The sequence below is a fragment of the Cryptomeria japonica genome, chromosome 7 (genome assembly GCF_030272615.1).
Source record: "Cryptomeria japonica chromosome 7, Sugi_1.0, whole genome shotgun sequence".
In the NCBI taxonomy this organism is placed as follows: Eukaryota; Viridiplantae; Streptophyta; class Pinopsida; order Cupressales; family Cupressaceae; genus Cryptomeria; species Cryptomeria japonica.
In genome coordinates, this window is record NC_081411.1 from 844,618,145 (window position 1) to 844,645,966 (window position 27,822).

The 27,822-nt window shown below is 40.0% G+C and overlaps 1 protein-coding gene across 1 annotated transcript in view; it reads left to right on the forward strand.

Moving 5' to 3' along the window:
* The first annotated feature begins 2,751 nt into the window (after nt 1–2,751).
* Nucleotides 2,752–27,822, forward strand: part of LOC131032359 (probable phytol kinase 2, chloroplastic) — a 71,773-nt gene continuing 46,702 nt past the window's right edge. The window contains exon 1 of the mRNA XM_057963305.2: nt 2,752–3,652. Coding sequence (XP_057819288.1) covers nt 3,221–3,652 — 432 coding nt within the window. The 5' untranslated portion in view covers nt 2,752–3,220. The remainder of the gene's footprint in view (nt 3,653–27,822) is intronic.

Consider the following 27,822-nt stretch of genomic DNA (forward strand, 5'->3'; position numbering starts at 1 on the left):
GGAGGAATAAAATGAAAAGGGCACACTTTAATGAAAGGGCCCAACTTTATGATGTAGGAAATGATAAAATAGGACCTTAGACCTAATTAATTTAATTAATTAAGTGCTAAAGGGGAAATGCAATGCAAAATACAAAATGCGCCAAGGCGGGTGCTAAACTAGGTGTGAAATTGTACCACCCTAGCAAGTGCGTACAATTTACGACGCTACAGGATTATTGCAACTACCTTAATAGCCAAGGATGTTAATATCCTGCAAGTTTCAGAACAACGACAAACTCAATTCTAGAACTAGTGAGAATATATTGCCAATCCTCCAACAAGATTTTATCTCATAGATCTTGTTTTTTAAATTTTTATTTTTTTTGCTTTTTAAAAAGTTTCAAATGTCTAGCTATTCATGTACCTGACCGCTTCCTATAACAAATATGTAGTACTCAAAACATTTCCTAAAATGCTGAAAATCTAGGGAAGGTGTGGAGAGGTTTTCCCATAGTTGAAGAACTTGGGCTCGACAAAAACTCGACAAGGCCCAAAAATTCAACTCGACAAAAATTCAACAAAACACTCAACAACTTAAAAAATTGTTTAAATTTCATTAAAACCACATTGTTTTTACAAAATTCAATGAGGAGATGCATCCAACGAGTCCAGAAATGAGTACATAAAATAAACAATTTGAGTCTAGTTATCTTTGATTGATTTAAATGCAAATGACTACAAAATGGCATCTTCATGTGGAATGTTTATGGTTGATAGTTTGAAACGAAATGAAAATAGTAAATTGTATTTGTAAAACTAAAAGTAAATGCTACATCAAAACATTTTACATTTTCCTCTTCCCAGCTCTAGTGAAAACTAGGGGAGAGGTAGAACTAGAGAGCTTAGTCCTAGGAATTCGTTGTGGCTCCTCCACCTTGCTCAACATGAAAGGTTGTGGTTCGACCTCCATTTAAGACATGTTCATCACTTGTTCGAAAAAGGGTTTAGACAATTTAAAGATATCTAGGATTTTGATAAACTTGATTGGGTATCACAAGCTAACATCAACGATCATTATGGGCTGAAAAATAATTACAAACAGATCCTAATTTTCATTAAGTCATTAGTTCTTATTGATCTTGCTACGAAATTATGTACACCCAAGGAATGTTATCTCTTCAAGGATTGTAAATGGTCGTCCTTTAGCCATTTCAACTATTTTCCTTAAAGAAAGTTTACACCTAGATTCTTCCTAATTGGCCTCTTACTCCTTGTTTAAATCAGAAATGGAAATGTAGATTTAGCTAGTTTTGGTCCAAAATGAGTTTGGAAATATGGAAATCCAACGTTTATTTTGATACTCAAGTGCTATGTTGGAAGATATTACATTGCAAGCTACCTGTTGGGATAGATTGAAATGTATTATTGTCCAACCAACTTGTTGTCCTCTTTGCCACAACAGGGAAACTTTGAAACATATATTTTGGGATTGCTTTCTTGTTAAAAAGCAATGAGTTTGTTGTTCTTAGAGACTTCCCTACTATTTTTAACCATGAATTTAATTGGAAAGAAGCTATTTTTAGTTTTGGTTTGCAAAATGATGTGATTTCTAATTCAATTCGGCAAGTTATTTTAAAGAATATTTGGAAAAATAGATGTGCTGCTATGTTTTCTAACAACTTTCATTAGGTAACTAGTAGTCTAAGGCTTTACTTTGACATATTCCTTTAGGTGTTTTTTCTTTTTTCATAGAGTCAAGCTTTATGCAAGAAGAACGTGAGGTTATGCTCCAACTGTAGCAAATCAAATAACAAATTGTGAAGTTTCAGTTCGATAACAAGTTAACTCATGGTAAGAGTTTTATTTAGCCTATGTAATTTCTAGTTTTATCTTGTAGCCTTGTGACTGAAATTTGTTTGGTCAGATTGTTCCAGTCATTATAAAGGTTTAAACTTATGTAACTTTTGGTTCTATCTTGTAGCCTTGTGATTGATGTTTGGATAGATATTTTTAGCTATCTTGATAGGTTTCCTTATTGTATTATTAAATTAATTACTTTACTCAATATTAAAAAAAAAAAATTCTATCATAATTCTAATTGATAGAACTTCAAATATTTTTAACATAAATTTTTTAATCTCATTCTCTCTCACACTCATATATATATATATATAACATAAATTTTAATCTTATTATCTCTCACTCTTATATATATTCTTATCTCACTTTCTCTCACACTTATATATATATATATATATAAAATTAAGGACATGAACACAACATTTTTATATATCCATAATATATAGAAACTTAATTTTAATTTTATATTTTAATTATATCTAAATTTGTCCCATCAACATTAACTAAAGGGGTCCACATTACCAAGCAATTTAAGTCGCATAGTCATTCCAAGGAGCTTGGATTGCATCTCCACCGTCCTATACACCGATTGCTTTAAAGTCTATCCCATTCCATATGAGACAAAACAGCATCATCACTTAAAGCAATTGGTACATAAGTAGTTGCTTGATTAAATGCACATAAACAAACCACATGTTTTCACATATAGATTACGTATGCTAGGTAATTGAGTTTAAGTTTTGATTTAATTCGTTCTATATATCCATAGGTTTCCTCCATCTTATAAAGGACAAAGGCATCTTCAAAATGAAATTTTTTAGTCTTTCCCTAAGATTTAAGATTCGACAGAAAAAGTCCAATTAACACAGTCATACATATATTAACAAAATAAAAAGAAATTCTATTTCTTACAGAACTGAGGTCGTCAAATTTAGAAATGAGAAAGGTATTTTCCTTAAGGAGGAGGAGAATTTTTCAATTTTATGTTGAAGTTGTGAAATGAGGATGAGAGTATGATTTTTGACAAAATTTGAAATTTAGAAACCAAAATGAACAACTTTTTAATTTTTCAGAACTGAGGTCGACAAATTTAGAAACTAAAGAGGGTATTTTCCTTTCAAGAAAGGGAGATTTTTTATTTATTTTAAGTTGGACAAGAAAATCTGAGTAGATGGTCTCTGGAGAACACAAGACAAGCCCAACAGATGTACTTTATCAACCTCGCTACCTAATTACATTGGAAATTCCAGATGTTGAAAGGATTACCAAAAAAGGCTTATATAAATAGTAAAGTCTAATGAGTTCTTGACCAAAGCTCAGTTATGTGAGAGCTACCACGTAACTGGATTCTCGAATTTTATATTAGTAGTATACTTATCATGTCTCCTCAACTGGGAATTGCAGTTCTCACTTCCAACTCTTCAGCTTACAGTACGTACAATATAATCTACCCCTATGCGAGCACACGGCAGAAGATCTCTCCTGCCAAAAATTGCAATGCATATAGCTCTTTAGTCAGGAGATTTAGTGGGAATTCCACAAATTTTAGTGGGTCACAACTAAAGAGTAGACATAGACTATTCAGTCTTGTTATGGGGGCCTCTCAAGTGGGTTGCTCTCAAAGCGGAGGAGGGGAAATATGCTCTGCAAAACCTGAGGATTTCATTAATTTTGCTGGATTGTCCATTTCCATGTTCTCCACACAGGACCAGAATGTTCATGATATAATAGTTTCAGTTCTTACAGCTTTTGTAGCTCTGGGTTGCCTCAGGTTCTGGGATGAAATGGCCAAACGAAATGTTTTTGAACAGGTATTGATGCGGATCCCTCTGAAATAATTGTAGTTTTGGCTGTCTCTGTTTTTGTTTTTGTTTTTGTGGGTTCATGGGAATCACATCTGTCACTTTCTATTAGAGAAGTCCATCCTGTGAGCTCTACACCGGTCAGATCTGAATACCGTTTAAAACAGAATGGCAATGGGGATTGTCTTTTTACCATTTTACTGAGCAAAAGAAGGAATACCAATTTGGATGTCTACAGGGGATATCGTGTAAAAGTCTAATTTCATTTTTCTATGGGCGAGCACTGTTATTAAGTTTTTAATTTATTCTTCACATCGTACAATGAAAGACATAAAACGAACTGTCCTTCAAATACGAGCCCTTCTTTACTTATGTTGAAAGGAAGCATAGGCTGTCATGCTATGCTTGAAGGTACTCTTAAACTCAAGTCTTTTGTTGGTAGTAGAACTCGGGGTATGTCATAAAGCCCATTTGTTTCAACCACTTAAGCCACCATGGTTACAACTTCTCCATTAGGTGAAATTTGGTCCCATTTTGTTGAAGGACCTTACCCAAAATCTACATGAAAGAGAAGATGAAGTGAACTATGAATTTACACCAGGTTCTCTGCTTTCTTTAACCCTAATCGATTCCTCTTTAGTGAATGAATAAAATCGTAAGTACTCGATTTCTCTTACAAGATGAAGAGCTCGCTACTTGTGAGAGCGATCTTATTACAAATGATTGCAATTCAAGACTTTCACCTCCATGGTTCCACCACTACTCTATAGGGTCTTTCTTTGCTTGAATATCATATAAAACTTCCATGGAAGAAAAATCACCATGGCCACCTGAAAACTTATTCCATCGACTCCTCATAATTAAAGCATCCTCACCTTGGCCATAAATCTTTTTCATTGCATTCCAAAATCCTTTCATTACCTCTCTATCCTCATGTGGAGCCCTCTTATTGGTTTCTTGTATATTATACCATTTAAGATTAAAGGCATAGACAAAACAATGAAGGGGTGTGTTAAGTTTGTTCCATTTTTCATGTAACTTTTCTTCTATCAAAGGATATAGAGAAAGATCTTTTGCATTTGCTATTTTCTTGACTCTTTCACAGATGGAATCTAGTTCTTCATAAAATTCTCCTTAACATGGCTAGTTTGGATCTACAAATTTGGTCACCTCACATATGGGCCTAATAAAGGCCACAACAAATTTAACATCAGCCCAAAAAGGTCAAGGAACATACCTCTCACCTCAATCGTAGTATTTGATGTAGATTGTGTACAAGCTGCCCATGCATCATTGACTACTGTGGAATTCAAAACTCCTTTGACTTCACAAAGATGGTCAAGAAGAATAAAATAAGATGCAAACTGTGTATCAATAGGTTTGAGAAGTTCCACCTCAGCAAATTTTCTATAAATGGCTTGTGTGTGGTGATGGTTAGATATGAAGATTTGTATTTTTTTGCCATTTTCTATGAGATTTGAAATCCATTGGAACTTGTCAATATTTTTGAGTGCATTATTCAACGAATGCACACAATATGTTGTCCAAAATATATGTTTGTATTTTTTTTTGCACCAACATGCCTATTGCTTTACAAATAGGGGCAGCATCAGTAACACCTTGGAATACATGTGATGTTCCCTGTAATAACCCTTGCTGCAATTTTATATCAGATTTAGAAAATTCCAATAGCCCAACTCAGATTTACAATTTGCAACCAAACAATGAAATTAGGTATGCCGAAAATTGCACCAATGAGCTTATAAACACTTAAAACCCTCATAAAAAACACAAGACGAAGATTCTATAGAAATTTCGGCATTATAACAGCATGCAAAAATATGATTATAACAATCTACAAATCTGCCATGAAGCATTATAGAATAAACTCCAGAATTGGAGTTCAAAGCTTAACAAATCTATTATAAATCCAAAATATTCTCCAAACTCCTCACACTTTCCCCACAATAGCAAGATGCATGAAATAAATGTTTAACAACAGCCAAGAACAACAATATATGCTGTTATTTCTAGCAATACAAATCTGAAATGAACTAAGAAACTACAACACACCAACTATTACAATCCCTGCCAAACAAAACACATAAAAATCTCTTTGAAGCACAACTGCAACCCCTGAATGTGATTGCCATTGGAGACCTGTAAACACACTGCCTGCAAGCTTCTATCTGCTTGGTTTATCAGCCTTGGAGATTTTACCTTCTTTGTTTTACCAGCCTCTGAAGGAAAATAGCAAAGAAGGTAAAATAGCTTTCACCTGTTCAAAATGACAAGATAGAATGAATGGAAAAGCAAGCCAAAAACCTGATAAATGAAACCCACATTCAAAATACATCTTGGGCGACAAAACCCATGCCAAGGAAGAGGGAATATTACCATTAAAGATTTGAAACCTCTTTTCTAAATTTGCACCTCCACTTCTTCCAGCCGAATAGGAATTGCCAATTAATTCCATCTTTTTGACTAGATTCGAAGAAGACCCAAAATTGCCAATTTGAGCCCCACTAATATCCACACCCTTTTTGGCATTTGATTTTATTTCAAAATTACTTAATATTTGTTGCCAAATCAGATCTTTCTCAATCAAATTGGAAGATAAACTTTCCCAATTACTCCAATAGTCCCGACTTTCTATATTTAGATAGTCAGACTTACTAAAAATAGTAAATGCTATTTTTAGAAAGGGTACATGACAATATTCACCATTAATCTGATTTGAATATTTCACCTTCAAGTACAATATTTCGTGTTTTATCCCCAGGGCCGGTCTTCCTATTTTTGGACAATTGGCCCTAATAAAAAATAGAAACTGCTATTTTCAGAAAGAAGCAATTTTTAGAAAAAGGGGACATGACACTCCCACCTCCTCAATGCTGTCATATAGCTGGTTATGAAGAAACTTTGCATTTTTTTCTTGCCCTGAACAATATATTGCCTTCAAAAAATAAGGCCTTTTGCTGCATGTTACCATGATATTAAGTAGTAGATGATTTCTAGCACTATCCACCCATCTATCACAATATTGCATCCTTCTGTAGCTGACACTGTTTTCATTGGTGTAGTTTGTTGTTCTAATTGAATCTTTTCTTTATCAATTAGAATAGTGTGAAGTTTTTCACGCCTTGGTGGTTTATACCCAACTGATCCATTATTGATAGCTTGGACCATCTCTTCATAGAAAGGTGAGTGATCAACATTAAATGTTATTCCATTTGCATAAAAGAAGTGTGCAATCACTGCATCAACTGCTTCTCGACCTTGCACATCAAATAGTCTTCCAATGGGGTTTGAGCTACTAATGAGTGGTCTCTATTGAGAATATTCTGTTGGTACATCTCTAGAAGACACATCTACCTTTGACTCTCTACTTTGATTTTGAGTTGTAGTAATTGCCCTTGTGATTGAAGCACGAGAGCTCAAATTAGAAACTTTCCCATCAGTCCTTTCTTGATCTCTCCCAACATCATATTGTTGTACCTCATTTGGACAAGGGTCAACACCTTTTTCAAGTATGTGAAGGAAGTGAGCCCTCACCCTCGTGTAAGTACCTTGCCACAACATTTGACAAAGCTTACATGTGATTGTGGCCGCTCCACCTATACCCTTTGGCCCTAGAACATGATCACAATTCTTCCACAATTTTACAAGCCCTTGTTTTCCCCCACCTGACATTCTACACGAAAAAATAAAAAAATATTAGCAGCATAGACCCAGGTACAGAATCTATTCATTACGGTTAGCTCCCCAATTATAGGCTTTTTCCAGTAGAAGGAATACCCGACGAGGGAGAGGTATCCCACTCAAATACAAGATTATTTCATTGAATTTGTAAAATCCTTGGATAAATTTTTGCCGAAGTTTGAGCTTCTTTTCTTATGTCATGAAGGATTATTTGAATTTCATTTGCCCACAATGCATAATCATTTTTTGGTGTAATAACTATGTAGTTATATGTGATATTTGTTTGGTGGTTTGTTGTAGTTCAATTCCTTTACAATATTGAATATCAAATAGATAGTGAGTAGATATAAATCCTCTAGAATATCAAAGTCTGAAATTTAAATACATTATTGAAAGCTACAAGTCTGCAACATGGGCAGCTTATAAAGAAGTATCTATATAATTTTGAAATTTTTTGACCTGAAACTTATTGCAATTTGTCCACAAAGGCCACGTCCTAGGTTTCCTCTCTTCTCTTTCCTTCGCGACAACATAGAGGAAAGATTTCTAGCACAGTAGATGATTCAAACCTTATGTTATTATTCTAATAAGGGCTCACTCCTTGGCGCAACTAAGAATGCTCCAACGAAGCTCCTGAAACCCTCACCTCTCCTAGTATATACTTGGCGCTTAACAAAATGGGTGCAAGTTGCCCCAAATCTGCTCAATCAACCCTCTGAATCCAGTCGACCTGCAATTAAAGAGTTCCCACGCCTATTCAAGGAGACTTAATCATCCATGTGATGGCAAGAAGGTAACAACAATGGTGACAATCCTTATCGACCTCTTTTTTCCTTGCCTCAATAAAATCTTCAGAAAAATAACATGGCGTCCAGGGTTTGAAATTGGTTTTCGTATCGACCTCCTTTAAACATTTTCCTTAGTGACCTCCTTTTTAGTTTTTCCTTTCCATGTTTTAATTCTTTGACTTAGGTTTTAAACTTTTTTCACTGTTTTCTAGTGAGAGATGTCTCTTTTTCCATGGGAGATGTGGGGAGACGTTGGGAGATGTTTGTGGACGTCCCCTACAAACACGTCCTTGTTATTGGAGACCCATCTCGGTCTCTAAGACACGTCCCAGGGGTTTAGAGATGTTCCTCCCAATAACACCGATTATTTCTAATTGGTTGGTCTTGTTAGCTTATTTTTACTAGTTTTGTAACTACTTGAAATCAGAAAATAACTAATATGCCTAACTTAAGATAACATTACTACCTAAGTTTAAACAACATGGTGAGTAAATGACCACACCGACAACTACCTTATTTGATTTGGTTTATAATTGAAGTACATCGTCTAAGCTGAATGGTCTTGTGTTATTAAGGGATGTTGTAACAACTCTACAGGTTTTGAAGCTACGAATTGATGAAACCGTCAGTTATTGAGGGGACTTCCTTCATTTGTTCAATTTGATTTGAGATTTGAGTGCATTGATGAAGCTTGATTGGTCTATGTTAGGAATGGGTATTTTAGGAACTCTTTAGGTTTTAAGCTGTGGTAAATAGGTATATTAATTATCAAGTAATGAACCTCTTTTCAATGGTTAAATATGATCCTGTATTGATCTAGGAGCACTTGGGTGGTGTTAATTTGTCCCATCCAACTATCCATTTTGAATTCTAAGGATGTGGTGACCTTTGATATTCTGTGCAAGTGTATAAACATTTTAATTGGAAGATAATAAAGCAGTTTTGCAGACGTATACATCTCTTTTAGTTTTATGAGTTTGGTGAACTTATTTTGCATAAAATTCTTCACAATACTGCAGGTTTCTCAGTAGGTATTGTCCTTCAAATTCCTTAATTTGGATCAAATATTCCTTAGCTGGAAAGCTAAATAAATATTCCAGTTTTGAACCAGGATCATTGTGATGATAGTTTCTCTGCCTCACCATTAGATCACAGATCGATGGATATCAGCCATATGTTTGCTGAATCTATTTAAAACGCTATATCAGATAAAAACTCTGCCTTCATCGATTTATACAATGGTAGGTCATCGGTAGCCTGCATGCTGATTGTTCATTCTTTTAGAGGTTGGGAATGGGGTAAAGGTTTAAAAAGAATATCATGTACGAAACCTTACTATTTCAGCTTACACCCATAGATTCTACACTAATAGCTTTTACAGATGTCTTCTTCAGAAATTCTAATAGTACAATGAACTTAATGATCATCACCTGCCTGCTGCTTGCTACCTCACATGTAACTCAAATAAAAGGTAGCTCCTTGTCATCACTCATATTTTCTTCCGCAAGAGCTTTTTACTTCCTCTCTTGGAGATATTGTAAATTTAACAAGTGTGACATCATAGCTGCTTCATTTATGCTCCTGGAAAATTATACCAACTTCACACCTAGACCTCAACAAAACTCAATTATAATGTTTTTTTTTTGCAACTTCAGTTCCAACTCATTTTCATTTACAGTCATATTTGACTAATTTGCAACTACTTTTGAGTTTCTAGTACAATTGGTAACCATCAAAGAGCTTAAATGGAATTAAATTTGAAAAATCTAGAATTTGTATTTTGTGACAGGTATACTGAACTAATCTGCAACTTAGTCTGGGATTTTAATGAACTTGGTAACTAGAAAGAGTCTAGTTGGAGTCAAACTTGTAAAATCTATAATGTGTAATATTAGTCTGGATAAATTGCTTTATAAAGGTCTTTGAGATATTGTATTAGAGTTTAGCATGGAAAGATAAGATTTTGGAGTTTTAAATTTTCACTTCATGTTTGTAGCTTGTATAAGAAACTCTGCCCATGGAAAATCAATTTATGATCAAAGTTTTATTTATTTGAGGTGTGAATTGTAAAGTGCAATTGAATTTAAATATATTTTTTTCATTGGTGTGATGCTAGTTAGGTTTCGTTCTTACAAATATTCACCTCTGCTCGCTTGCAATGGTTGCAGTAATAGTTTAATGCACAAGACCTACAATTATTGGAAAGTGTTCTTTGTTGGAATTATGGAAGAACTCACAAATACAACAATCTATCAACAAAGCCAAAAATCCTTCTATGAGAGTGAGATGCAAAGAAGAATTGCTATATTGCTACAAAACAAATGAATACAATACATTACAATATAATGAGACGACCTTACTATGTAGGCAAGAATGAAACCCTCAGACATACTAAGATCATGCCATGTGTTTAAATCCTATGGAATGAGACAAATAAAAAAGACCCAAGTAAGCTTAAGAAACAAGGTGTGAATAGGTTCTCAAGTGTAACATGCTGGGTAAAGCACCTCTTTCACACCAAACCACTCCCCCCCCCTTAAGTGCAACTTAGGGAGGTACACAAAAATGCATTAAAAATAAAGACTAGTCTCGAGTCAACTAGTTCTGATGAGGTACCTGTTGATGTGTTTTTTATGCACATGCAAACACAGAATAAAATACCGAAGTAACTTATCCTCTCTTGAACAAAGTTCCCGACTGCTGAAGATCTTGCTGAAGGATCAGTCGGAGTAACTCCAAGGTTCTGTTATGTAGGATCTCTACGTGTGGATAAGCTCTTTGTGGTATGATGTGATTTTGCTGGAATCACAAGGGGACTTACACTTGACGACCTAAACGTCTGATTTGCTGGAATCACAGGGCCTATTAACTAACTGGAAGACAAACAAATGACAAAAGATGCAGGGTTCAGGACGTCTACTCTACTACCTAGAATGCGAGAAGATGGATGAACGACTAGGTGGAGTCCTACTGGGCTGGGTCTCACCATCAAGTTGAACAATTCAACACCAACTCAGTGCGATCTTCTGGGGGATGCTTCAAATATATTCAAATCGGACACCATCAGATACTGATCATTATTCAAGTTAATGCATGAACAATAGACGTGTGACGACTTGAGATTAAGCTCATTTTATGCCAGTTGACCACGCAGGGCGCACTTACAATCAGTAAGAGGCTAGTGATATGGATTAGATGGATTCCACACAGGTGCATTCAATGACTTCTTTCATTCAATTTAATTATCTATCATCTAAAATGAAGATTCAACAAGAGACCATGCATATTGCAACGAATCGACATATTTCACCACATCTTCAATGAAAAAGAAGCCTTTACAATTAAGGCAACAATGTCTTGTCTTCTCTTCCTAGTCTACTCTAATTGCTAGTCTATCTACTATTCTACGACTATCAACTATTTTCTCCCTATTGTCTATTAGCTAACAATTCGCCTTTACAAATGAGGAGCCAGGGCTTATATAGTGCCCTCAATACAATTCAATGGCTCATATCAACTTGAGATCAATGGCCGAGATTTTACAATGAAAACCCTAATTAGGGTTTGTTATAACAACTCAATTCTAGCCAATGAAATAATTGCATTATTTGGACACATGTCTTCTCTAGAATATTCGACCAATGGATAACCGGGGTAGGTACATCGAAGTTAGTGCCATCTTTGATGAGTCAGGTACATTGAATCTGGATACGCTGAGGTGGACCAATCCGACTGGAGGAGTGATGACTGGGATGCCACCTTGTCTGACACTTGCAACTTGGTAGATATTCAATTTGATGATGCTGAGAAGCTAACTTTAGTTAACTCTTCTGAAACTGTCTGCTTCTCCAACGGATCCTTGCTCTGACCTCCTTTGTCTTTGATGTGCAGGATGGATGGTGTACCTTTCCTTGGAATGCTGGACTGGAAGATGTCATCCCTGATGATGCTAGACTGGAGAAGGTCGTCCTTGTTGATGCTGGACTGGAGAAGGTCGTCCTTGTCTTGGTCTGGTCTTGTGGAGGTCGTCCTTGATCTGGCCTGGTCTTCTTTCATCTGCAAGACAAACCATAAGATGATTAAGGACACATAATATATTTACTCTAACATACCATTTTATACCTTAAATCATCAACAAGAAGACATCAAAATGAAGTTTGTTCAAGATTCTTTCCAGGGACAGGCCCTATAAGAATTTCGCCCTGGACCCTCTGGAAGGGTCAGGAGCGAAATTTGCATTCCTAGCTCAAATTGTTCTCACTTTGCAACCGTACTTGCTTAGATACATGCCCAAGGACGCCCTCATTCTCAACCAACACCAATCTTGATGCAAATTTGGGGCAAAAGAGAGGTTTTTAAGAATTTCGCTCTGGACCCTTTGGAAGGGTTAGGAGCGAAATTCACTTTTTAGGACAAAATCTATCATGTTTCCTCTCCAAAATACCTTCCAAGGCAAGCACACACTAGTTTTCCTTCCTCCAGAGCCCAGGGATCCACGCCTTGACCTCTATCATGAGCAATTTGAGTGAAATTGGGAATTTCGCTTTGGACCCTCTGGAATGGTCAGGAGCGAAATTCACCTTTTAGGTCACAACTCTTCATTTTCTTCACTTCAATTCATCTTGCAGGGCAAAGTAACATCATTTCAACCTCAACTACGCCTTAGGACTCCTAGTCTTGACTTGACACAAGGAGGAAATAGGTAGATGAAAATTTTTGCTCTGGACCCTTTGGAAGGGTCAGGAGCAAAATTCACCTTTTAGCTCAAAATTCACACTTTTGAAGGTCAAACATCTTTCCAAGGCATTCCAAATAGCTTTTCTCACCCTAGTCTAGGCCTGACTTAGCACAAAATTTGGAGGATAAGATGGTTTTTAGGATTTTCGCTCTGGACCCTTTGGAAGGGTCAGGAGCGAAAATCTTATTTTAGGCTTATTTCCTCATCTTTTCAACTCCAATCCACCTCCAAGATCAAGGACACATCGCCTCACTCCTATCTAGGCCATAAAAACCAAAAACTTGACTTGATTTGCAAGTTAAAAAAGGTGATCCTAGGAATTTCGCTCTAGACCCTTTGGAAGGGTCAGGAGCGAAATTCTCATTTTGGCTTCAAAATTTGCATTCTTGGTGACTAAAATCCACTCTAAGGCAATCCAAATGACTTCTCTCACCCTTGTCTAGGTTTGACTTTGCTCAAATTTTGGAAGAAAAGATGGTTTTTAAGATTTTCGCTTTGGACCCTTTGGACCCTTTGGAAGGGTCAGGAGCGAAAATCACTTTTTAGGCTCAATTCCTTCACATTTGATAATCATTGAGAAGTCAAAGTTATTTCTGAGGACCTCTCCCATCAAAACTTACCTTAGTCAGCACTAGGCTTGGCACAAAATTGGGAAAAAAGGTGATTTTGAGAAAATTCGCTCTGGACCCTTTGGAAGAGTCAGGAGCGAAATTCTCATTTTGAGCTCATTTCTTCAACTTCAATGATTTCTAGCAACTTGAAGTCACTCTTAGGGACATCTCCTTCTTGATTTTACCTTAGCCCACACTTGATCTAGCACAAAGCTAATAGCAAAGAGAGGTTTTGAGAAAATTCACTTTGGACCCTTTGGAAGGGTCAGGAGCGAATTTCTTGTTATGAGCTCATTTCTTCGTTCTTTCAACCTCAATCAACTTCAAAAGGCAAGGACACACCTTCTCACTCCCCACATCCAAGTTATAGAAACCCAAGTTTGAGTTGATTTTGCTAAGAAAATAAGGGTTTTTAGGAATTTCGCTCTGGATCCTTTGGAAGGGTTAGGAGCGAAATTCACTTTTTAGACCAAAATCATCATTCTTTCAAACCCAATCTTCATTGCAAGGTAAAATCTCATCTCTCTTCGCCCTAGGAACAAGGTTTTAAGCTCAAGCAAGGTAAAAAATATAGGCTTGTAAGGAATTTCGCTCTGGACCCTTTGGAAGGGTCAGGAGCGAAATTTCTTTCCTTGGCTAAAACACTCATTCCTCAACTCTTTCAAACGTCAATATGCCCATTCTCTCTTTCAACATACCTTGGACATCAAAATTTGGCCAAATAAGGAAAGAAATGAGGTCTAGGAGGATTTTCGCTCTGGACCCTTTGGAAGGGTCAGGAGCGAAAATCTCATTCTTGACTCAAAGGGTCAGGAGTGAAAATCTCATTCTTGACTTGATCCTTCATCTTTTCAACTCCAATCTTCTCTGGAAGGTAACAAGACATCATTCTTCACCCAAGAAACAAGGTTTGTGGTCCAAGCAAGGTCAAAAAATAGGCTTGCAAGGAATTTTGCTCTGGACCCTTTGGAAGGGTCAGGAGCGAAATTCACCTTCTTGGCTAGAATCCTTCATTTTTTCAAAGCTTTCAAACATTTCCAACGTCCAAACATGTCCACTCTTCCCTTCAAGATGCCTTACAAATCCAAAATTTGGTCAAATAAGGCAAGAAATGAGTCTTAGGTTGATTTTCGCTTTGGACCCTTTGGAAGGGAGGAGCGAAAATCACCATTTGGGCTTGATTGTTCATTTTTCAAACTTCAATTTTCTCCTGGAGGCAAATATATATCATTTTCCATCTAAGGAGCAAGGTTTCAAGCTAAAACAAGGGAGCAAATGAAGTTTATAGGGAATTTCGCTCTAGACCCTTTGGAAGGGTCAGGAGCGAAATTCTCCTTTTGAGCTAAAATCTTGATTCTTCAAAGCTTCTAACTCCCTCTCAAGGCAAAAACATACCCATTTAACCTCCATCAAGCCAACGCCTAGCCAAAATAAGGAAAAAAAAACAAGGGTTATAAGGATTTTCACTCTGGACCCTTTGGAAGGGTCAGGAGCGAAAATCATGTTTTGACCTTGATTCTTGATTTTTCAAACTCTAATCTTCCTTGGGAGGCAAACATAGATACTTCCTCATGCATCTCCATCTTGATCCTGACTTTGGCTAAGGGAGAAATTAGTGTTTTCAAGAATTTCGCTCTGGACCCTTTGGAAGGGTCAGGAGTGAAATTCGCTTTGGAACCTTTGGAAGGGTCAGGAGCGAAATTTGACATTTTGGACTCTCCGTCAGGATCATTTTATGGAATATAATCTTTCTTATACTTTAAGTTATATTCCATATATACTGTCAGGATGTTTGAGAGTGGTTTCAGACCTCCAGGAGTTATATTGCAAAATCTATTTTTTGGAGGATTCTTCAGTTTTCCAGACTTAGTCAAATTTCAGGATCAGGACATTCCAGACTTAGCCAAATTTTAAGATCAGGACATTCCAGACTTAGCCAAATTTCAGGATCAGGACATTCCAGACTTAGCCAAATTTCAGGGCATTTGAAGATCAGGATGACATTCCAGACTTCACCACTCACTAACTTGACCTAGCTTGGACCTTCAAGAATGATATTCACTCACCAAGCAAGACACAATTAGCAACAAGATCAAAACCAGGCCCTAAGGAAGACTATCAAAGAAACCCTAATTCTGGGGCCCCAAAGACTCAACCTAGCTCAAGCAGAGCCTGCTATCTAGCGATCCCCTTGACAACACTCATCACGCAAAGGCTAACAGACAAAACCCTAAAACCTAGAAAGCAAAACCCCACAAAGCGAAAAAAGTAGGGGTCCCCATTTGCAATGGGGCGATGTGTGAATACATCACAATAGTATGCCAAACACCCTGCTGAACTCACTTGCCGTGAAAGAAACAGTTATCCGCTGGTGCTGATAGTCAAATACAGACTGATGGCGGTGTCTATCATAGCTGCCAATCATGGCCAGCAAAACCACCTCAAAATCTTTTATGCAGAAAATTGGCATTTGGACAACCCAATGTACCTGTGCCTAGCGAAGATTTTTCTTTATTGGGTCGTTGTGAGGTGTCTTCGCCCACCAATTCCTGTAGTCTATTCCTTTAAGACCCTCAAACACAATATTGTCTGTTGTTACCTCTTCCTTGTCCTTTGTCGACTGGGTTTTTGGACGATGCTTCCTGCTTTTCTGAGTGCTGCTCATCTCGAGGCTGCCTGCAATACGCACACCAGATGGCAGAACTCGCTTGCCTGTGTCTGCACTTGATTCTGAAGTTCTTTGCCCTCCTTGTAACTTGTCTTCTAACGGCTGTAACCGTTTTCTCCAATCCGCCTTATTCCTGTTTGTGTCCATTGATTCCCGATTAATTCCCTTAATCTGCTTTTATAGCTTTTTAACCTTCTTGAACGTGCCACTTCCTTCCTTCCAAATGTCAGCGCATGGTGTACGACTGTGGGTGTTCGGTGTACAGTGTACGGGCCTGCTGTTCTGGTCTCCTTCCTTCCTTCCTTCCTTCCTTTCCTCGGTCTGCACGCCATACGGTTTTGCGGGGTATGTGGTCCTTAAGCGCCGCCTGGTATATATGGTTTGTGTGGGTCACCTGCCTCACCGCACGATGGGCACGCGGTGTCACTGCACGGTGTATGCGTGGCCCCAGAAGTTTAGACATTACTTACTAGCTACACCGTTCACATTCTATGTGGACCACCAGGCGTTAATTTACTTGGTGAATAAGCCAATCATTCAGGGGCGAATCAGTCGATGGCTACTGCTGCTGCAGGAGTTTACATTCAACATTATTGTACGACCTGGGAAAAGCCATGTGATAGCCGACCAGCTATCTAGAATCTAGTCAGGGGAACCGGCGGAAGGAGTAAATGAAGACTTCACGGACACCCACTTATTCCGCATTGCCGTTCTTCTTGCTTGGTACACAAGCATCGGGGAATATCTGTGGACATGACAATTCCCTAAAGAGATGCCACCAGGGGAGCGAAGGAAGCTTGTACTAAGGAGTAAGACGTTTCAACTCATTAATGGCCTTTTGTATAAAATGGGACCTGACCAAGTCCTACGACGATGTGTCCTGGAGGAAGAAATTCAAGGTGTTTTACGGGAAGCACATGAAGGCCCGACAGGAGGGCACATGGGGCCCGACACCACGGCTAGGAAAGTTCTATTGGTAGGGCTATGATGGCCGACACTGCACAATGATGCCCGGGAGTGGGTGACGAGTTGTGACACGTGCCAACGGACGGGGAGGCCGTTGAAGAGGGATTTTATGCCCCTCAACCCGTCCAATGCCCAGGAACTGTTTGAACGATGGGGGCTGGATTTCATCGGACCTTTGAAGGCAAGTCAAGCCCGACGGTGCAGATACATCGTGGTGGCCACATAATACTTGACCAAGTGGGTCGAGGGACGGGCTCTGCCAGACAATACGACCGTCAGTACGACAAGGCTTATCTACGAGCAAATCATTACACGGTACGGGGTTCCAATCCAATTGACGAGTGACCGCGGAGGACATTTTGTCAATCATATAATCCGTTGCTCACGACGGAGTTCAAGATATTCCACTCCTTATCAAGCCCCTACTATCCTTGGGCAAACGGGCAAGCCGAGGCGACAAACAAAATAATCGTCTTTGTGATTTACAAGTCTTGCGGAGTGGAGAAGGAAGATTGGGAGGAATGCTTACCGTCGGTATTGTGGGCGTATCGGATGACGTAAAAGGTCACCATAGGACAAATCCCCTTCCAGTTAATGTTTGGGCAGGAAGCGGTGGTGCCAGTGGAATTCATGGTGCCGAGTCTTCGGATCGCCATTGACAACAGACTCGGGGATATGGAGAGCCTGAGGGCAAGATTGTATGCCTTGAGCAAGCTGGACAAAAAAAAGAATGATGGCACAATGGGCCACAGAGGCAGCCCAACAAAGACGGAAGGTCTGGCACGACAAGCACCTTAGGCAAATGAAGTTTACCTCGGGACAATTAGTGTTGAAATTCAATGGGAGGAACGAAATCAAACCCGGAAAATTTAAAGTACGTTGGCTAGGCCCCTTCAAGGTATGCGAGGTCAATGCCAATGGGGCGATTAAGTTGTGGACACTCGACGGGAAAAAGATGCAAGACGCTGTCAATGGGTCGAAATTAAAACAGTACCACGAACAGAGACCGACCGACCGATCGACCCCGAATCCTCCTCCCGAAGAAATAATCATTAAAAAAAAAAAATAAAATCCGTACGGTCGTACGAAATTGTTTTAAAAAAATTTAAAAAAAGAAGAAAAAAAAAGAAAAAAAGAAAAAAGAGGTGCACTGTATGGTGGAGAGACCGTGCGGTGGCACCGCGTGCTCGCCGTGCAGTGGCACCGTGGGGCCACCATGCGGTGGCACCGCGTGCCCACCGTGCGGTGAGGCAGGTGACCCGCACAAACCATATATACCTTGTGACGCTTAAGGACCACATACCCCGCAAAACCGTACGACGTGCATACCTAGGAAAGGAAGGAAGGAAGGAGGAGACTAGAACAGCAGGCCTGTACACTGTACACCGTACACCCACAACCGTACATCGTGCGCTGACATTTGGAAGGAAGGAAGTGGCACGTGCAAGAAGGTTAAAAAGCTATAAAAGGAGATTAAGGGAATTAATCAAGAATCAATGGACACAAACAAGAATAAGGCGGATTGGAGAAAACGGTTATAGTTGTTAGAAGACAAGTTACAGGGAGGGCGAAGAACTTCAGAATCAAGTGTAGACACAGGCAAGCGAGTTTTGCCATCTGGTGTGCGTATTGCAGGCAGTCTCAGGATGAGCAACACTCAGAAAAGCAGGAAGCATCGTCCAAAAACCCAGTCGACAAAGGACAAGGAAGAGGTAACAGCAGACAATATTGTGTTTGAGGGTCTTAATGGAATAGACTGCAGGAATTGGTGGGCGAAGACACCTCACGACGACCCAATAAAGAAAAATCTTCGCTAGGCACAGGTGCATTGGGCTGTCCAAATGCCAGTTTTCTGCATAAAAGATTTTGAGGTGGTTTTGCGTGCCATGATTGGCAGCTATGATAGACACCGCCACAAGTCTGTATTTGACTATCAGCACCAGCGGATAACTGTTTTTTTCATGGCAAGCGAGTTCAGCAGGGTGTTTGGCATACTTGGGTTGAAAGGAAAGAAGATCGATACTTCGCAAAAAATCACTCCCGAAAACCGTGCCACCTTGCTACAGTTGATGTTGCGGGATAACCTCACGCAGGTAGAAAAAGATAGCTTCAAAAGTGTCGGAAAGAGTAGGGGGGTCAAGAAAACATTTTTGGCTAAGTGAGTATGGCGATGACTGTTGTTCGTAGTAAAAAGTCACCTTATAGGTGCCAACAGTGCGTCTGACATAGCTATCGCACAGATAGTGTTGATGAATGGGCTGCACAACGAAGTGGTGTATGATTGGGCATTGCTGTTGGCGGATACGATGGATGAGTTCATGACTCTCCAGTACAAGAAATTTTACATGCCACATCATGCCATTGGGTTATTTCTCGATGCAGTTCGCACGTAGATCACCCCAGGCTCACAGCCATTGGAGCCACAAGGTCATGTTGCACCGGACCAGCCGCCTATATTCTACTGGTCGCACTTGGATGTCTTGGCACATGGCGCGGAGGGATGTCTGGGCACTAAAAGGAAGAAGCCTGCCATGTCAGAAACAGAGTCCGACACAGAAGAGTCTGACGCAGAGGAGGATGCTGATAGCGGCAGGGAGGAATACGCCAACACCTCCCAGGTGAGCGGAGGGAGTTTTCGATTGGAAGGTAGAGGGGGTGACCAGTTGCCTGAAGAGGAGGTAGTGGAATCGACACGCACAAAAGGGTCCGCACTAGCCATTCTAGCATTGCACTAGGCTCGGGTCCAGTTTACACCAGCATGCTTAACAGAGACTTGTCAGTTGGCGGTGCCACGGTCATTCAGGACAGTCAGCGTAGTCACCACGGTGCCAGTACCTAGCCTTGGGCAGCCTCGGATGACGATAGCTATGACACCACCGAGGGTCGAGACCACAACAGGAATCGACTCTGGGGTGACCTCAGTTCAACAGGATGGGCTGGGTATCTTGGCAAGTGCAGGAGCTTCCATGGAGCAGGATGTGCCGGGTGTGCCAGGTTATATGTAGGAGGTAACGATGGAAGGAGGCGCTCTCCAGGATGACCTCAGTGCCTGGTTGAGTCGTTACTAGCTCACACCCATGGCCTCTGTAGGGGAGGCCACTCTACCTCCAGGCAGGGAGGTGCATTCCCTGGGTATCATTGATCTCGAGGAGGGGAGTTCTCCCAGTAGTAGGGTGCTTTAGGAGGGCTGCTTCACCCCCGACGGAGGTAGTAACCAGTCCTTTATAGAGAGGAGGGGGTGCCTGTGGGAGTACAACAGGGTGCAGGAGAGTTTGAGCAGTTCATTGCCGAGATGACTCTAGGAGCACAGTGGCTTGTGACATCTATGAGACTCCAGGAGGATGCCGCCATGGTCGAGCAGATGGAGAGGTTGCTGACTTTTGCCCGCACAGGTTGCAGAGAAGAGTTTGGGAGGTGTTTTGAGTCTGCCGAGTGGCCTGAGATGGAGAACCTGGGGATGCTGGAGGCTTGGTGCCTCAATGAGGGGGTTGGCGAGACCTGGATGCAGTCCTTGTTGAGAGAGGTGGAGTAGGCCTTCCGTGAAGGCTATCTTGAGTTCTGGAGGACACAGCACATGGCATCCACAACCGAGGCCTTGCGCGTAGCAGCAGTGACGGCTCGGGAGGAGCTAACAGCCAGGTTTCGGGAGGTTGAGGCTACCATTGCACAGACTTGGATAACAATGGACATTCTGGTAGCAGATAAGTCTGCCTTGGTTATGCAGCCGGAAGAGGAAAGGGCATCTAGAGCTTGGTTAGAGACTCAATTGGTCAGTGCACTGGAGAGCGTGGACAAGAAGGATAAGGAGGTGTTGGAGGCAGCCTATATGGTTAAGACTGTAATGGAGAGGCAGATGGTGGCAGAACGGGATCTGAAGAGGAGGACAGAGCAAGTGTACGAGCTGCGTGGGTGGTTGGCGTCCACAACTACACCACCACCGACGCCTTCTTCTTCAAGGATGCCTTCTTGCCCTCCCCAGTGATTTGTTGTTTTGGGTTTCAGTTTTGCTTGTACATCATTCCCATTTTGGTTGTCTGTCGTCCGGAGACGACATTTCTTTTTGGGGGGGATGATGTTGTCGGGTAATTAAGCATTAAGGTAAATTGTGTTAGCATCGGCAGTTAACTTGTCGGTTGTTGGCAGTTGGCACCGGGTAACTAACCAGACTCCTTTATATTGTATCTATTTCTAGTCTTTGGACATGCTATTGTAATGGATTATATTGCAATCATTGTATGTACTGCCTTATTATGAATCAATAGAACACTTGTGAGTTCCATATATTCTATGTACTTCTGTCATTTATGCAATGTCTTAACCTGACACCCTACGCGGAAAACACTAATGTTTGTGAGTGAGTACAATGAGAATTTGAAGGATCACTAGCCCAAGGTGTAGTTTCATCAAGAGTAGAACGGGCACATTGGAGCTAAGTTCATGTAATTGGAGGTAATGGATCTGGAATGAAGGGATCCTCAAAAGATGGAGGAGTAGGTAATGAGGGTGAGGTTGGTGATGGAGAATCCATTAGAGGAATGCTCTCATCAAACTAGACATCCCATCCGAATAGGAGATTTGTGGAAATAGAATCAAATAATATGTAAGCCTTAACATCCTCATAGTAGTCAACATATATGTGTGGTTGGCTTTTCCTCTCTATGGCTTTTTTGTAATGTCCCCTTTGTAAGCATGAAAAATTGTGGAGACCCTTAGCCTATTTAATTCCCATAGGCTAATTGGGATGTGGCAAGGGAATAATTAATTAATTAAATTAAGTTGTCTAAAATCATTTCTTTTAGGGAAACCTATATGTAATTAATTATTTCATTAAAGTTGGACAGTTCATTAAATAGTGACTTATTTGGAAGTCCAAAAGTGAAGTTAATTTGAAAGAAATTTTAAAAGTCACTTTGAGAGGGAAAATGGAATACAATATTTCAATTACTCAAAAAGGGGTATTAAAAGGAGAGTTTGAGAAGAAAAAATTATTCTTGGCATTTTATTTTCAAACCCAAGCTTAAGCTTGAGCAATTGTTCTTCTATTCTGCCTTATGATGAAAACCCTTTGGTAAAGATTGGTTTTGAGGATGGAAACCTTCCTAGCCAATTTGTGAGTGGATTCATCTAGGAATCATAGGGGTGCTGAAAGTTAGAAATTTTGTGGATATTTGTTTTGAACAATTGAAATATCATTTCCAGATTTGTGTTTTGGTTTCTAATGGAGCTGTACATTGCAGATTTATTGAAGAATATATGTAGAGCAAATCCTTTCAATCTTTAAGGAATAATTGCTAGTTTATTTTGGTGGCTAAGTGAGCCCTAAACAGGCTGTGCCATATTTTCTACATAAGGGGACTGCTGTACTAGTGTTAGGAGGGTGGAGATTTTAGAAGTAAATATTTGGCTTGGAAAGGAAACACATTAATTTTTGAAGAGATTTGGAGCTTCCAAATACCCAGCCACACCCTATCTTGGGGGGTTATTTACTCTTATCTGCTGGTCACAACCATTTATCGATCAATAACAGTATAGTACAGCAAGGGTCTGAGTTACTGTATTTTTCAAATAAAATTTTTGTTAGCATCATTTTCTATGGGTTTCTCCAACAGCTTTCTCATATCAGCAAATAGAGGTTAGCAATATATGCTCATTACAGCTGTGGCATCCAACATTGCATGTTTTTAAAAATCTGACTTTAATAATAGTGATTCGTGTATGACAGATCTGAATGTATTATCATGCTGAAATAACATCATATTTATCCTTTCAAGTACATTATATTGTGCATTTATTTCTAGTACATTTTGTCAAACATTCATCAAAATAAAAAAAGTCGTTCATGACATGTCATTTTTGCTGACTATTTGGAATAAATGCCGAAGCCTCACTACCAAATACTTTGAATGAAGATACATCTTGCTTAACATGGGACCAAGCCTCCTTAGGAATCATATTTCACACTACCTTAGGTGGCATGTGATTCTAAATTTAAATGGAACAATTGACTGCTTCAGCCCATAAATTGGATTCCATATTCCATGATTGAATCATACAATTTGCCACCCCTCAAGTTCTATTCTTCATTTTAACTATACCATTATGTTGAGGGGTGTAGGGAATTGTAAGCTGATGCTGAATTCCATGCTCACTCCAATTTTTTTTGAAAGCTTGATTGACATATTCCCCCCATTATTATGTGTATCCTCCTAAGAGAATGAATAGACCTCTTCTCCACAAATGCTTTGTAGGTCTTGAAAGTCCTAAATACATCTCTCTTGTACTTAAAAGTTAAAAACATACACCCATGTACGTTTGGAGAATTCATCAATAAAATTGGGCATATACACGGCCTTTGAAAAAAGAGTCGGAAATGACATGAGATCACTATGTGCTAATTCGCAGACGTGCCTTCACATTTGTTGCCTTGCCTTCGAGAAATGAATCATGGTGATGTTTGCCAAGTGCAAAACCTCAACAAACTCCCTCAGTGCATGAAACCTAAGGTAGACTTGTCACCAATTCTTGTTTGCTCATTTGTTGTAGATATATGTAATTGACATGATCAAAGCCTTCATGCCAAAGCTTGTTCAAGGAATTTGGAAGTGCTACGAGAGATGATCTTGATGAACTCCCAAAACCATCAAACCCGTATAAGCAAGATACATGATCAACACTCCTTGAATCCAAAACAGTCTTTGGATCAAGAAGCTCTCAAATAACCACATCATGAGGTGAACCCAATTGTCCTTGCTAGTGCCAGAATGACAAATTTGATACATAGAAAGGAGGTTGGTTGAAATATTAGGAACAAAAGTACATCTTAAATACAACCATCCTCTAGTTAAACAATACTTGATCCCAAAACCGAAAGTTTTGTAGAATCCCCCATTGCAATCTATCAAGTACTACAATTTGAAAGTGATGTGACAATGTCCTAGGAATGTGTCATATGATGAGAAGCTCTCTAGTCAAGTATCAGTTGAATTTATGGTGCTCGATTGTCCACGGGCAATGACTCAATCATTGTTGCCCTCCCAACCATAGATGATAAATGCTTATCATCTCCTCTGAGCACTGCTTATTCTTCATAAATCAGATCGTGTGTGTTCTATCTATTTCTCTTTATATCTTTTATGATGCCCCTTCACCAAGGGACGCCACTCTTCCAAGTGGCACCAGTTATTATATTAATAATATAATATAATAATTATTATATTATCACATAATATAATAATTATACAATATAATTATTATATCACATAATAATATAATTATATTTATCTCACAATAATAAGAGACATAAGGGATATGGATGTGGGAGAAAAGTGGAGTGGGAGGTATAAGGGGGGTGCTGCGGTAGATAGTAAAAAGGGTAAAGGGGAGGTATGGGTGACGTTGGGAGTTATAAAGGGTAGGAAAAAGGTAATTAGGAATAAAGGTGGGAAATGGGAATAATTAGGTAGGTAGGGAGGTAAGGATAGGGATAGGATAGGGGTAGGCTAAGGGGTATAGAGGTAAGAGGGTTGAAGATGTAGGTGTGGGCAAAGGTAGATATAGGTGAAAGTGGAGGTATGTGTAGGTCATAGTATAGGTAGGTGTAAATATAGGTGAAGGGTAGTGGATGAGTATACTAGGATGGGAAGAGAGTTAGATAAATGAAGGCATAGGTGAAGATATGGTAAATGGAAGTGAAGCGTGGTAGGGGAGGCGGAAATGGAAGGAAATGGTGATGGTAATGATGAGAAATGGAAATGGGAGTGATCGGGTTTGGGAACCCACTGACAGGACTGGGAGAAGTGGAAGGAATTATGTTTTGGCTGGGCAAAAGGTTAATAGCAAAGACTCGACAACAACTAACAACTAAGCCAAGACGACTAACCTAGAAAGCGAAAAAGTGGGGGTCCCCATTTGCGATGGGGCGATGTGTGAATACCTCACAACAGGATGGAGTTTCATGATACTCGGTGAGCTTGGAGTGATGCAAACTCCAACCTTGCATTTCATGATAGGTCAAAACATGTGAAGATCAAGTATCACTATGTTAGAGATATGGTGGAGAATGAAGCCCTAGTTCAGATAGAGTCTTAGCATCATTGATCTACTATATTGTACCTTAATGCATTTCTCTTTGAGAGAGATTTGAGGAGAAAGCCCTTGTTTCCACCCTCTGGGATGAGCCATAGTGGATGTCATGTGTGTGACGCCATGACAACATCATGTGAGAGAGTCCGTGATGATTTTCTTGTACTTTGTGTGTTTACCCTCTAGATGAGCCATGGTGAATATCATTGTGAGGTGATGATCTCACAATGATGAACACTTGTGCATCTTACCATCATTGTGAGGTGACGATCTCACAATAATGGTTGATATCTCGTGAGGTGATATCTATGGATAAGCCATAATGGTGGATATTACGTGAGGAGATATCTATGGATAAACCATGATGGTGGATATCACGTGTGGTGATATCTATGGATAGGCCATGATGGTTGATATCACAATGAGGTGATATCTTTTCTTTCACACATGGGTGTAGCTTTCACAATGAGGTGATATGACTTGTAAATATCGAGAAGGATTCCTCCCTAGCTAAGAGGGAGTGTTGATGGTGTTATAGCTAAGGTCGGATCCTTCAAAGGGCATCTCCAGCTACAGGTAGATTGTGATGTCCCTGATGTAATTAAATAATAAATCTAATTACTTTGTTGTAAGGCCCGAATTTAATAACAAATCTTTCGGGCCCTTTTATTTAATTAGTTTAGGCGAGTTTTGATTGGTCGTGTCGGCCCGTTTGTAACCCTTCGGAAGTTTCCCGGAGCCCATATATATGGCCATGCTAGTCATTGTTGTAGGTCCGCGATTTGGTTTTTTCTCTTGTTTGTGCGAATTCCAGTTGGAGTTCTGTTACCCACCATTTCGGAGGTGAAAGACCCTCCCTACTTGGTATCCGCAGTTTCGGTGGGATTCACCCCTCACCCTACTCTGCTCTGTGTACTTGTTCTGGATCTTTTGGAAACTCATCATTGTTGAATCAAATAGCTTCATTTCTGGTATACATGCATATTAAAGGATTCTTATCATTTGGAGGTCAATACTTGATATGCGCGCAGAAGATCAACCCTTGAACCACCGAAGGTAGTCCATTGAACCACCGTACCACACGACAAACCCCTCCCTCCAAGTCCATAGTACGACTTCACCGTACGACCACTCCCTCTGCACATCACCGTACGACCTCTTCCCGTACGGTCACTGCATCCCCACACCACTGTACGACCCCTTCACCGTACGATCACTCCATCCCCATACCACCGTACACCCCCTTCATCGTACGACCTGCCTTCTTCCCACCATACGACCTGTTTGGCTCCACCACACGACCTACCACACACCACCATACGGTTTGTTTCGCCCACTGCACGGACCCTCACTCCACCGTACGATCTTCACACTGTATGGCCCCCTCTTCTTACCACCGTACGGTCTATCCACTGTGCGACCGTTCTTTGCCAATTCATCAGTTTTTGCCAGTTCACTGTACCGTCAGGGAACATTACAGTGGTATCAGAGCTTGTGATCTTGCCAGGCTGTCGTTTCGTGGATGCAAGTGTACACCAGAAGGAGGTACTTTTCAGCCGATCGAATGGGGGAACCACAGGACCCTACCAGAGAAGTCATGGCACTATTAAGGGAGCTAACCAAAAGCCAAGCTTAGCTCAACGACACCCTAACTAGAGGAGAGCAACGACAACAAATCATGGAGGAAACCTTATGACAATTAGCCTTGGGAAAAACGAATGGAGAACAGAATGGACAGGGCGATGATTTGGTCACGGGAAGGTCAAACGTCCTGTTGGCATATGGACACTCCAATGAGACATTGTATGTGATTGAAGGTTTTGTCATTGATGGCAACCTTGCAATCTTATGGCATCGGCAAGACATCATACCGACAAAGCATTACATAGGCAAGACAGTGCACCGGCATCAACAAGATCACTCTACACCGGCACCGGCACTGGCACAGAAGAAAAGATGTATACCAGCATAGAGGCCGACAGGATTTTTGATATGTAATATTCTGTTTATTATTGTAAGCCGACTTGGCAAATTGTAAAATGACTCTTGTATATAAAGGAGATCATTGTAGACATTTAAGAGGTAATGTAGCGAGCAAAAAGAAAATTATTAGGCAGACCTAATGTGCGAATTATAGGTCAAGGGTATATGTAAAGAACAGAGCAAGAACCGGTACTGAATCTGGCATTGGAGATGCTATTGTAAAGCAGTACAAGTCATTGGATTAGTATAATCCTTATTGTAAGTCAGTGTGACTTCTCATTGAGCAGTTAGCTCTAGGCAGTTGGCCTTCCTGCATGTGTAGGCCCCTATTGTAAGTAATATTCTCTTATTGGCCAGTGAGTGAATATTATGGGTCACAAATCCCATCGAGGTTTTTCCCACACCGGGTTTCTTCGTTAAACATCTTGTGTTATGGTGTTCTTTTCATGTGGATGTTTCTGATTCTGTTTATTGCATTAATTCTTGCATACCGGTATACTGTTATTTTATGTTCTGCATGTTTTAACTTAGAAAATTCTTATCACCGGTTAGATACTGATTCACCCCCCCCTCTCAGTATCTGTGGGAATCCTAACACATCCAACGCTCACATTCACGGCCACTGATGCCGACTTTTCCTC